The 12087-nt window shown below is 42.6% G+C and overlaps 1 protein-coding gene across 1 annotated transcript in view; it reads left to right on the top strand.

Annotated features, from left to right (window-relative positions):
• The window catches only part of PXDNL (peroxidasin like), a 353529-nt gene that overhangs the window by 311958 nt on the left and 29484 nt on the right, over window positions 1–12087 (top strand). Inside the window, exon 19 of the mRNA XM_047842831.1 lies at window positions 1051–1349. Within this exon, the coding sequence (XP_047698787.1) occupies window positions 1051–1349 (299 nt within the window). The remainder of the gene's footprint in view (window positions 1–1050; window positions 1350–12087) is intronic.

Raw genomic sequence — 12087 nt, 5'->3', positions numbered from 1 at the left:
CAACGTTCAGAGTACAGTATTTCATTTTAATGTTTATAAATTAGTTTTGGCACTCTGGATTTATTGCAGCACATAGCTGTGCTAATATGTTCAATCGATAATAATTTAAGAATATATGTGGTCAAAAACTAAGCAAATTTCGGAAAGCTTTGTGTTTTTTTTTTGAATAAACTGTTTTCTCCATGTGTATTAATTTACTAGGACTACCATAACTAAGTCCAAAAGACTGGGTGGTTTAGATAACGAATATATTGTCTTGCAGTTCTGGAGACTGGATCAAGGTGGGCGGTGTTGATCCCTACTGAGGACTCTGTGGCCTTGTAGATGGCCAACTTCTCCCTTTGTCTTGACAAGGTCTTCCTTCTGGACCGGCCTGTGTCCGTATTTCCTTTCCTTGTAAGGACATTAGTCATAATGGATTATAATCGTAATTCCCCCCCCATGACACCCTAATGACCTTATTTTTACTTAACCGCCTCTTTAATGGCCCTGTCTGCAAATAAAGTCACATTCTGAAATACTGGGGGCTAGGATTTCAACGAATGTGAATTTCGAGGGGACACAAGTCAGCCCATATACCATGTGAATGGTAACGGCCTTTGGCTTCCTCTCTTCTGTTGGGTGCCTGGCTTGAGAAAAGTGCTTGGAAATATTCCCTGAAGGAATGAACAAGGGCTCACTTTAATAGTGTTTTTAAACTGTATTTGTTTTTTAATTGAAAATCGAGTGTGTTTTTTCTAATTAGCTAATAGATATAATCAACTAGTATGTATTAATGATTAAAAAGCACTATTTCTCTTTTAGGCAAACATGTCAGTCTTAAAATTGTTCAGGTAATTTCTAAGGCTAGCTTATGGAATTTTAGATTAGAAGACGTGCTTTTCTTTATTTATCTTTTAACTTTGCAAAGCTTTATTGAATCGTTTTGTAAAACGTGAATAGAAAGTGATCGTTCAAAGCAGGGGATTTAAGGACTTTATCAACACTGGAGGCAGTTGAAAGCATGCTTGGTTGGAGAGCAGACAATCCTTTCTGTATCTTTGCTGCCAGGGAGCTCTGCCGCTGCGCTGTCGCCGCTGGGCCCGCAGCTCAGGGCCCTTCTGGGAGCCTCACTGCACGCCTCTCCCTGCTGGCCACCAGGTTCTGGTATGAGAACCCCGGAGTGTTCACCCCCGCGCAGCTCACTCAGCTGAGGCAGGCGTCCCTGGGCCGCGTGCTCTGCGACAATGGCGACAACATCCAGCAGGTGCAGGCCGACGTGTTCGTGAAGGCGCAGTACCCGCAGGACTACCTGAGCTGCAGCGAGATACCGCAGGTGGATCTGCGCGTGTGGCAGGACTGCTGCGAAGGTGGGTGCGCGGCGGCCGCCAGCGTGGATCTGCGCAGGCGCGCCGGTGTGTGGCCGGGTGTCCAGGCCTACGCCCCTGAAACGAGGGTGCGCGCGGGAGACCGCGCCTGCACTCTTCTCCCTTTGGACGTCGGGAGGATGCTGGAGAGGGCCACCGGAAGGCCAGAGTGCATCTCCCCCAGCCTCCTCAGAGTGGGGACGGCCCGGCAGGGTGGGGCAGGGCTTGTCATAGGGGGAGGGACCGGCAGGGTGGGGCGGGGCTTGTCATAGGGGGAGGAACCCGGCAGGGCGGGGCTTGTCTTAGTGGGGTGGGGCTTGTCATAGAAGGAGGGGCCCAGCAGTGTGGGGCGGGGCCTGCCATTGGGGGAGGGGCCTGGAAGTATGGGGCGGGGCTTGCCATAATGGGGAGGGGCCTGGTAGAGCAGGGAAGACCTTGTCATAATGGGGAGGGGCCCGGCAGAGCAGGGAGGGACCTGTTATAATGGGGAGGGGCCCAGTAAGGTGGGGAGGGGCCTTGGTCATCCATCTGGTCTCTTGTTCTCAGTGCCCTTCAGATGACTATGGCAAACATCAAACTCCAGTCATTGGTACTGCATACGTCTACTTCCTGGGGGTCAGCTGAGTAGAGAGAGGAGGAAAAAAATCATAGCATCTCAGCTATTTAGACTATTTAGTCTCTCTAAGATGTCGCAGGCATGTTCATTGGAAATTCGGGGATGTCCTGATAGAGAACTTTGTCTGGTGATACAACATAATTTGCCACATCTACCATACCACGTTTTATGAGCCAAACTGTAACTAAGGTGCTTTATAAGCATGCATTTTGTCATCACAATAACTCTTAAGAAATGTAGCTCTCTTCTCCTTTAATAACGACTTCGGCTCAGGACATGATCTCACAGTTCGTGGGTTCGAGCCCTTCATGGGGCTCTGGGCTGACAGTTCAGAGCCTGGAGCCTACTTCAGATTCTCTCTCTCTCTCTCTCTCTCTCTCTCTCTGCCCCTCCTCTACTCACACTCTGTCTCTCTCTGTCTCAAAAATAAGCCAAAAAAAATTTAAAAAATATGAGAGAATGTTGAACCAAAAACACAGCAACGCCCGAATCAGTTTCCTTTTTCTCTATGGTGGGTTTTAGGGGACAGAAAAAAGTCACTTAGCTCTGTGAGGGGGAGGTGTAGTTTTCCTCCCCTCAAGTTCTTGGTGATGATGGCCAGGAATAATGAAATATTTCCAGCTCTCCAAAACATGGGACGCAGGGAGGCGACGTGCACGACAAGATGAATGGCAAGTAGTAACACTCCTCTTGCTTTTCCTCCGTCTTCAGACTGGGCACTGAGCCCACTGAACAGAGGAAAAAGATAGATGGCATGGCAGGGTGTGGGCCACGGTGAAAATAGCTGTGCTCTGGATGGAAGCGATGACTCAAGCCCAGGAAGCAAAAGCTGTGGTCCCATTATGCCCACGTGTGCCTTTTCTAGATTCTCATACCGCCAGCCCCGTGTTAGGTGATTCATACGTAACACCTACCTACCTCATAATCTGGGTGAGTCTTTCAAGGTGAGTATCATTATCCCCACTTCACAGAGGAGGAAAATGAGGCTCCTGGATGCTAAAGACAGAGTCTGAAGTCCCCCAGCTGGGATTTAAACCTATATATGGCCAACCTGAAGGCCTCAGCTCTTTTCTCTGTGAGCACCGTCTCCTTGGAGCACCCGTGGGACAAGAGCGCAGCACAGACTGTGGGCGGGCACCAAATGAGGGCACCCCGCCTCTTCCACCCTCCCTTTCCTTCGGCCCTGTGGCTCCAGTGTACCAAGTTCATACATCTCAGGACCAAGAGGAGAGCTCCTCTTGTTACTTAAATAGTAATGCGTTTCTTGCTGGCAACATTTGTTAGGGAAAATGCAGTGCAAAGATTTAACAGACAAGGGGAGGAGAGAATCTTGAGTGTGTGAAGCACTCTTATTATTAAGATCCTGGGGCGCCTGGGTGACTCAGTTAAGCGTCCAACTCTTGATTTCGGTTTAGGTCATGATCTAAGGGTCAAGAGATGGAACCCTGAACCAGCGGAGCCTGCTTAAGATTCTCCCTCTCTCCCCCTGACCCTCCCCACCCCTTGCGTGTGCGCTCATGCACTTTCTCTTTCTCTCTCTCTCTCTCAAAAAAAAAAAATTTTTTTTAACATAAAAAAGATCCTAATTTGTGGTCTTAGGTCATAGTAAGAATGCTGTTTCTCTGATAACGTCTCAAAAATACCTGGAAATTAATTAACCAGTAGCAAATATCTATCAAGAAGTTGGATAGAAAAATGATGTATCTTCTTTTTTTTTTTTTTTTTTTTTTTTTTTTATTAGATGTATCTTCTTTTATGGCACTGTCATGTAAAAACATTTTTTTAATGTTTGTTTATTTTTGAGAGAGACAGAGACAGAGGGTGAGCAGGGGAGGGGCAGAGAGAGAGGGAGACGCAGGTTCCAAAGGAGGCTCCAGGCTCTGAGCTGTCAGCACAAGAGCCCGACGCAGGCTCGAACCCGTGGACCAAGAGATCATGACCTGAGCTGGTCAGATGCCTAAGCCCCCGAGCCACCCAGGCGCCCTTATGGCACTGTCATTCTTAAAACCACGCGTGGCCACATGGTAACACACCTCTTCCCTCCACAATGGTGAGAAGTCATTTCAGGAGCAAAATCACCTAAGCAGACAAATAAATCATCGCGTGAGGAATCTCAACATGTTTGTCGTGAGGACCCCTGTAAGTAGATGCAGATTTTATATTTCCTTGCGTTTTTGACCCACAAGCATATTTTTTCCCCAGAAAAACTAATTAAAAGACGTTCTTTAAAATGAGAGACTTTAAATAAAGACATTTGGCAACTGCTCAAAAGTGGACCCCTTATTTATGGTGTAAGCTTCTTGTATCTCCCAATTAACAGCAGCATCCAAGTGTTTAGAGGCAGATATAATGATTCAAATCACTGAGAGTTGTTTTGTAGATTGTTGCTGTGTCCTTTTCCTGAGGCCAGACATTGTAGTGGTCTGCGTTAACTGGGGCCAGAAATGTATCAGCCACATTGTGTCCCCAGCTCAGACCTCAAGTTGTTACTTCCCCAAAGCGTTAGTGGATGTATTGAGAGGATGTATGAGAGGACCTAGAAATCACTATTTATACTAATCATTATACTTGTCTTACTCGTGTTCTCATTCCTGTTGAAGAATTCTTCACTCTTCTCTGATTCTCTCATTCTCAGATTAAGATGAATACAGTGAGGGTGCTTAAGTGATTTAATTGTTTTAACCAACGTTGTCCTAGAGAAAAACGGAGCCTTGTTTGGGATTTGAACAGCCGCTCCAGGCAATCTTAGTGGTTTATCTTTATTAGAAGGAAAGGTATTATCAAACTTACCCTCAAGTAAACTGTATGTATTTCTTTTGAAGAAGAAATTTTTTTCAAGACGATTTCTTTGCTTCTGTTGCCCATAAATAGTGGCTTACTGGTGAATACTGATTATCCACAAAGTTGCAAATTTGAATTTAACTACCAAAAAAAAAAAAAAAATCATGGGGAAATTGTTCCTGTCCTAAATGCACAAACACATTCCAAAACAGTAATAATGTGAATGCACTTGAGGTTTAGATAACTATATATTATTATTCTTTGTAGGTAGAAGGCATAAGACCTAAAAGATGGACGCAGGAGGGACTTGAATGTCACTTAGAGAACTGTGATGCTGTGCGTTTGTGTAGGCTGTGAAGTGGTGCAATAACTCAGGGTATCGAGTTGCATTTCATTTTCAGTTTGCATGTCATTTGTCATATTATGTCATACATTTAGGTTTGTTTCACACCATTGTATCAATATCCCTAAGTCATTAATGGGCATATTTGCATATGTCAACATTTATGTAGCCATTTAAATACCAACGCTGATATTCCCCCAGGCTGGATTATATACAAAAAAGTAAAGTTGCTTTGTTAAAGGATATATGTTTTTTAAATTAAAAAACATTTTTTTTTAACATTTACTCATTTTTAAGAGACGGGGAGAGACAGAGCATGAGTGGGGGAGGGGCAGAGAGAGAGGAAGACACAGAATGGGAAGCAGGCTCCAGGCTCAAAGCCATCAGCACGGAGCCCCACGCAAGGCTCGAAATCACGGACCGTGAGATCATGACCCGAGCCGAAGTTGGATGCTTAACCGACTGAGCCACCCAGGCGCTCTGCCTAGATGTAGTTTTTCTTATCAACTCAGTCTCAAACTTAGTGAGCAGTTTCTTCGACAAAGGGAAGTGTGAATCTCATATTCCTTAGTTACTACATATATATATGTATATATATATTCCTTAAATATTGTATAAAATACATTTTTTCTTTTGAAATATCCTTGGGCGTCAGGCCTGCACAATTTACCCTCCAAATCTTTTTTCTTATCCTTCCTATTTCAACCTCTTATATTTTGCTAAATGTTCTGATGTATTTTTTGCATATGACCACTGATATCAAATTCACTAATTTCAGTCTCAGCAGGAACTATCCTCCCTTTAAATTGCTCTTTACTTTCTTAGTTCCAACATCATCTAATTAAGCTTTAGGAAGCTTTTCTCCGCATCATTTGCCCTGCCTTCAATTCCTTCACCCTGATTCTCTGTCTCTTCTGACCCATGGGTGTATCTCCCATTCTTGCCTTGGCTCTGTGGTTCCTGGAAGGGACACTTATTTTTCCTCTCTTGGATCATGGGGGGTCAGGTCCGGTTGCTGACATTACCTCCATGGCCAAAAAAACCTTGCAGAAGGTGATGAGCCTCTCCCAGGCTCCAGGAAGGCAGCCCATCTCCCCATGATGGTCTCCACCTTCTGAGAAGTGGAGATCCCCAGCAGAAGGGGCAGAAGCTATCAGGGAAGCCACAGAAATCTCCATGTCAGGTCCTTCCAGAGCTGAGCTGCCTAGTTCTCTTCCCAGGTTGGACAGCTCCCCAGATGCCAGGGACCCCTTAGGAGGACATGGCCTTGACCTTTCTCAGGGCCTCAGCGCGGCCCTCTGCCGGCCCTGGTGCATGCATTGGCCTGCAGGGTCCCAGGCAGCGCCTCATGCCCCGGCGGGAATCCCTGCAGTTCCTAGGTCATCCTCCAGGGGGCCAGGTAGGCACGTTTCTTCTTGCCTTTTGTTGAGCCAGACCTTCTGATCAAGGTCTAAGCTCTCTGGGGGAGGCATGGGTTCATGAGCTGCCCTATGTGACAGCGTTAACCAGCAGATGTGGTTGCTGAAGGTCGTGGAGGTTCCTGTTTAATCATTTTATGCACACTTTTGTGTGGGCTAAAAACATCCTGAAGCAAGCTGTGAGAAGGCTAGTTTTGATCTGAACCTAAGGTGGGACCAGAAACTCAGTTACAAAACCCTGGTGTCTTTGAAGATGAAAAGCCTTCTTATGTAGAAACTCAGGAGTTACCACAAGGAAAAAGCAAAACACATTTTAACTGTTTACTATGTCCTTTGTGCTCTCTCCTGTCCCGTTGTCTGGGCAGATGTAAATCCCACGGTCTCTAAGCCTGTTTTAAGAGACTGTTTCATTTAAAGAGGACTTATTAGGATTCATTTTTAATATTGTAGTCAGATCAAACTTCTCACAGGTTTCTATTTGGTCATTTTGCTTCCTTGTGGAGAAACTTGGGATATGACATCTATCTGTTAAAGATGATTATTTTTTCTGCAGTACATCTGTTGATTTTCATTAAGTAGACATCCCTAAACTCTCCATTTTCTTCATGTTGCATGGTTTGCAGTTGCTTCAATATTCTGATTTTGCAAGTTAGTTATTTTCTAAGAACCCTATTATAATTTATCAAATTCTTTATTTTTAATTTATTTTTGAATTTTTAATGTTTATTTACATTTGAGAGAGAGAGAGAGGGAGGGATACAGAGCATGAGCAAGGGAGGACAGAGAGAGAGGGAGACACAGAATCGGAAGCAGGCTCCAGGTTCTGAGCTGTCCACACAGAGCCCGATGTGGGGCTCGAACTCACAAACCATGAGATCATGACCTGAGCCGAAGTAAGATGCTTAACTGACTGAGCCACCCAGGTACCCTGATCTGATCTGTTTCCTTCCAGACCCAAAATAAATCCATACATCCCTCTGTTTAAAAACAAAAATCACACAGCTAAACTCCAAAAACTTAGGGACACCAGGAAAACTTGCCTAGACATCTTGTTTGTTCCATTTCATCATTGCCTACTTTCTGCCTTTTGCCTTGTGGGTTTCTTTCTCTACCCAGCTTCTCTGCCTTATGGGTTTATTTCTCTGCCCGGTTTATTTGACACATAGGTTTAAACCATCCGCTCTGTTGACTCCGATTCTGTCAATATGAAAAAACACCAGCTAAATATGTGTGAACTGATTTATTTGAAAGTATCTACAGACAATTGGATGCTGTCTATCAGGATGATCTCCTTCAGGAACCAGTCACTCAAGGAGCCCGTAATTTGAACAGCCGCTGCTGTTAGTATCAGAGAATGTGGGAGAATGACGAAGACAACATGGGAGGCATAGGCTGGTTCTGATAACAAGATGCATGTGTTTGGTACAAGGGATACAGCAGAAAACCAGGATGCTTATGAGTTAGTCTTTAAATCTAGCACTCTGGAATGATTACTATTGGTATGGAGTAAAGAAATAATATTCTAATTCAAATCATGGAAGATTCTCGTAAAGATTATTGTACCTACTGTTCGTGAGGTTTCTCTTTTTCTGAGTACGTGAGAAAAATGCCATTCAGACATGTCCTGTCTATAGACATGTATGTCTGTATTATGTCAAAACAACCTAATAGGTTGATTCAGAGTGTATATAAACATCAGGCCAGTTTGTGGAGACAGTTATCAGATGCATAAATTGCTTGATTTGGTGTTACTTTTACTTCAGCCAGCAGGAAAGTAGGAGTTCGATGCCATAGGTATGAGCTAGAAAACAGTAAGTTCTTACCAAAAATATGGAGAAAAACATGAGGAACAAAGAGAGGTCCAGAACAGAGCCTTAGCTGTGGAAGTTATCTTATAAGGAGCACATATTCAAAGTATTAATTGATTTGATTTGATTTGATTTGATTTGATTTGATTTGATTTGATTTGAAGGACTGAGAATCACGGAAACCTTGCAAGGGAATTGCTAAACTTCTAATTATCAAAAGATCATAGCAATCAAGACTAGCCAACGACAGAATGAATAAATTTAATGAGAAAGTTACAAATCTTGGGATGCTTGGGTGGCTCCATCAGTTAAGTGTCTGATTCTTGTTTTCCCCTCAGGTCTTGATCTCACGGTTCACGGCTTCAAGCTCCGCACTGGGCTCTGTGCTGACAGCATGGAGCCTGCTTGGGATTCTCTCTGTGTCCCTCTCTCTCTGCCCCTCCCCTACTCACTTTCTATCTCTCTCTCTCTCAAAAATAAATAAAAAAATAAACATTAAAAAAAAGAAAGTTAAGGGGCGCCTGGGTGGCTCAGTCGGTTAAGCGTCCAACTTCAGCTCAGGTCATGATCTCGCAGTCCGTGAGTTCGAGCCCTGCATCGGGCTCTGTGCTGACAGCTCAGAGCCTGGAGCCTGTTTCAGATTCCGTGTCTCCCTCTCTCTCTGCCCCTCCCCGCTCATGCTCTGTCTCTCTCTCTCTCTCTCAGAAATGAATAAACTTAAAGTATATATATATATGTATATATATATATATATATACATATATATATATATATATATATATATATATATATACCACTTCATTTTGAGATGAGGAAGCAAACATTGCAAACATCCGAGGAACGTGCCCTCCTTATTTATTAGCACAGCTCGGGATAGAACACAGATCTCAGGTTCAAGTCCAGGTTTTGTTTTGTTTTCTCCTTTTCTTACCTTGTAATGTCATAGCTCGTTTTGTTTTCTCTCTACTTTCTGTAAGTCCCTTTTGCCCGTAGTAAATATAGGAACTTTTCTTTAGCTGGATGCCCTTCCTTTTTAGAATCCTGTACTAACATTGTAAATGCAACACTCTTGACATTCTACCATCAATTTAAACTAATTTTTAGTATCATTTAATCAATAGATCAAGAGCCTTTGCATAATATTATAGACCTCACAGATGCAAATAGCAATATTCACAAGTCCTTATTGCCAGCCTACGTATTTCAGCAGACTGTATAATTGGCACATTTGTTTGTGCCATAAATCAAATAAATCTCACTGTACTGATAAAATGGATTTTACATAGAGCATAAAACATTTCCTTAAGTATCAAACAGAAAATGATTGATTCTCCTCTCATTTTAGAAATTAAAAATAACATCTAATGCAGGTGATGTATTAAGACACCATGCCACTTGACTAAATAAAACTTCTTTGGAATAAAACAATTTCACAAAGAGCCAACAGATGTATATTTTCTCCTGGGATTTATGGAACCATCTGGTCTTCCAGTTTCCAGCTGCATCGTTTACGTTAAGTTCTGTCTTTAAAGCATCAAGTAATTTTAAATACAGTATATTTTACATACAAATGTAAATATATTTATGTTTACTCTTGACTTTAGTTCAAATAAATTGTGCTTATGTTTGTAAACTAATGAAAGTTTAATTTCTTCCATAAGAGACTGATTTTATTACCATAATATTTCATGACGTTATGGCTGTTTCATGCTTAACTTACAAAAAGCCTTCAAAGTGTTGCTAAAGAAGTAAGATTTCAGCAACTCCTATAAAGCTTTAATGAACTAATTAATTTGCAACAGCGTTCTCAGGATTGTCTTTGAAAGTTGTTGCTGTTTCTAATAGCGTGCCTTGGGACATCTCCCCCTCTCCTTGGCTCTGCTGGTACAGTCTTTTCTATGAAAACCGTGTTGACCTCGAGGTGAAGAACAAACCGCATGAGCGGGATTAAGTTGCTCTGAACAGCCCTGAAATGATACAAAATATGATGTGTTCCAGTGGGGATACAGTTAATGAATCCAATTCTACTGATGCTATTGACTTTACATGCGGCGTGAGGTATTCCCTGGAAAATGACATCTCGTAAGTTCTGAGGATATTGAGTTATCTTCCAAATACAGCCTTCTCCGTTTATTTACAATCTGTGACATCCCAGTGGGGAAAAAAGTCTTCTATCAGAAATAGGTTGTTAAATAAGCATGGTTCCATTAAGTTGTTTAAGTTAGGGAAAGGCCTCTTAACCCCCAAAATTTGTGTTTCTGGTAACCAAGTCCCGTTTAGTGTTACTGTAAAATTTAAAAAAAAAAATCCTCGTTATATTTAGAATTATTAGTGATGTTTAAGTATTGACACTGATAGTGAAGTGTGGTCCCATGAAGTATTAAGTTACTTACCAGTAACAAAGGATGTATCCTTGGCAGATCACTAGGGGAATAAAATCAACTATGTAGAAATAAAGGAAACACTGATGAACCATAAGCAAAAATTAAAGAAAGCTATTAAGACTCATATGTAGCTGAAGTTCCAGTGTACTAAGAGAATTATTAAAAGTAGAAAATTCTTGGGGCGCCTGGGTGGCGCAGTCGGTTAAGCATCCGACCTCAGCCAGGTCACGATCTCGCAGTCCGGGAGTTCAAGCCCTACGTCAGGCTCTGGGCTGATGGCTCAGAGCCTGGAGCCTGTTTCCTATTCTGTGTCTCCCTCTCTCTCTCTGCCCCTCCCCCGTTCATGCTCTGTCTCTCTCTGTCCCAAAAAAAATAAATAAACGTTGAAAAAAAAAATTAAAAAAAAAAAAGTAGAAAATTCTTAGCTGTATCCAAAAGCGATTTTAACTCTACATCATTACAAGACACATACATAAGCCAAATATTTAGCATGTATAAATATAAAAGCATAGGTAAAGTAAGTCAGGCACATGAAAGGATAGAAACATGAGTGGCAATAACAATATTTTAAAAAGTTGAATTTAAGGAAGAAAGCATTAGTGGAAACAGGTCTACTTTTATTTAACAATCTATAAGTGTCACAGTTAGAAATGCTAATGTGTGAAATATCTTAGCATCTATTTAGCACACTTTAAAGGAATTGGATTTGAATATTATTGAGGAGATCAATTTATAAGAGGTAATACCTGGGGCACCTGGGTGGCTCAGTCGGTTGGGCGGCCGACTTCGGCTCAGGTCATGATCTCGCGGTCCGTGAGTTCGAGCCCCGCGTCGGGCTCTGTTGATGGCTCGGAGCCTGGAGCCTGCTTCTGTTTCTGTGTCTCCCTCTCTCTTCCCCTCCCCAGTTCACTCTCTGTCTCTCAAGAATAAATAAACACTAAAAAAAAAATTAAATACAATTGTTACTTAGGCATTTTTAAATCATTTGAGCAGGTAGTTTGTCAAGAAGGTAATGAAAATTAAGTGGAATATTTAATGCTTTAATAATAAATTAATATTTTAAATAAGTGAACACTTCAGTTTTCTAAGGCTGCTATAATGAGATACCCCCAGCTGGGTGGCTTGAACAGCAGACATTTCTTGTGTTACCATTCTGGAGGTCAGAAGAATTGCAGGTACTGATTACAGGACGTGAAGGAGACTCTGTCCTCTGCCTGTCCCCCAGCTTCCCGTGGTTGCTGGCATTGACATTACTTGGCGTCTCCTGATTCACCCCAGATTCTACATTCATCTTCACATGGGTTTCCACCTGTGTATCTGTGTCCAAGCTTCCCCTTTGTATAAGGACACCAGGCACACGGGATTAGGACCCACCCTCCGTCAGTGTGAGT

Source organism: Prionailurus viverrinus, chromosome F2, assembly GCF_022837055.1.
Source record: "Prionailurus viverrinus isolate Anna chromosome F2, UM_Priviv_1.0, whole genome shotgun sequence".
NCBI lineage: Eukaryota > Metazoa > Chordata > Mammalia > Carnivora > Felidae > Prionailurus > Prionailurus viverrinus.
Note: the sequence above shows the minus strand (reverse complement) of the source record. Positions and strands in the feature narration are given on the sequence as shown.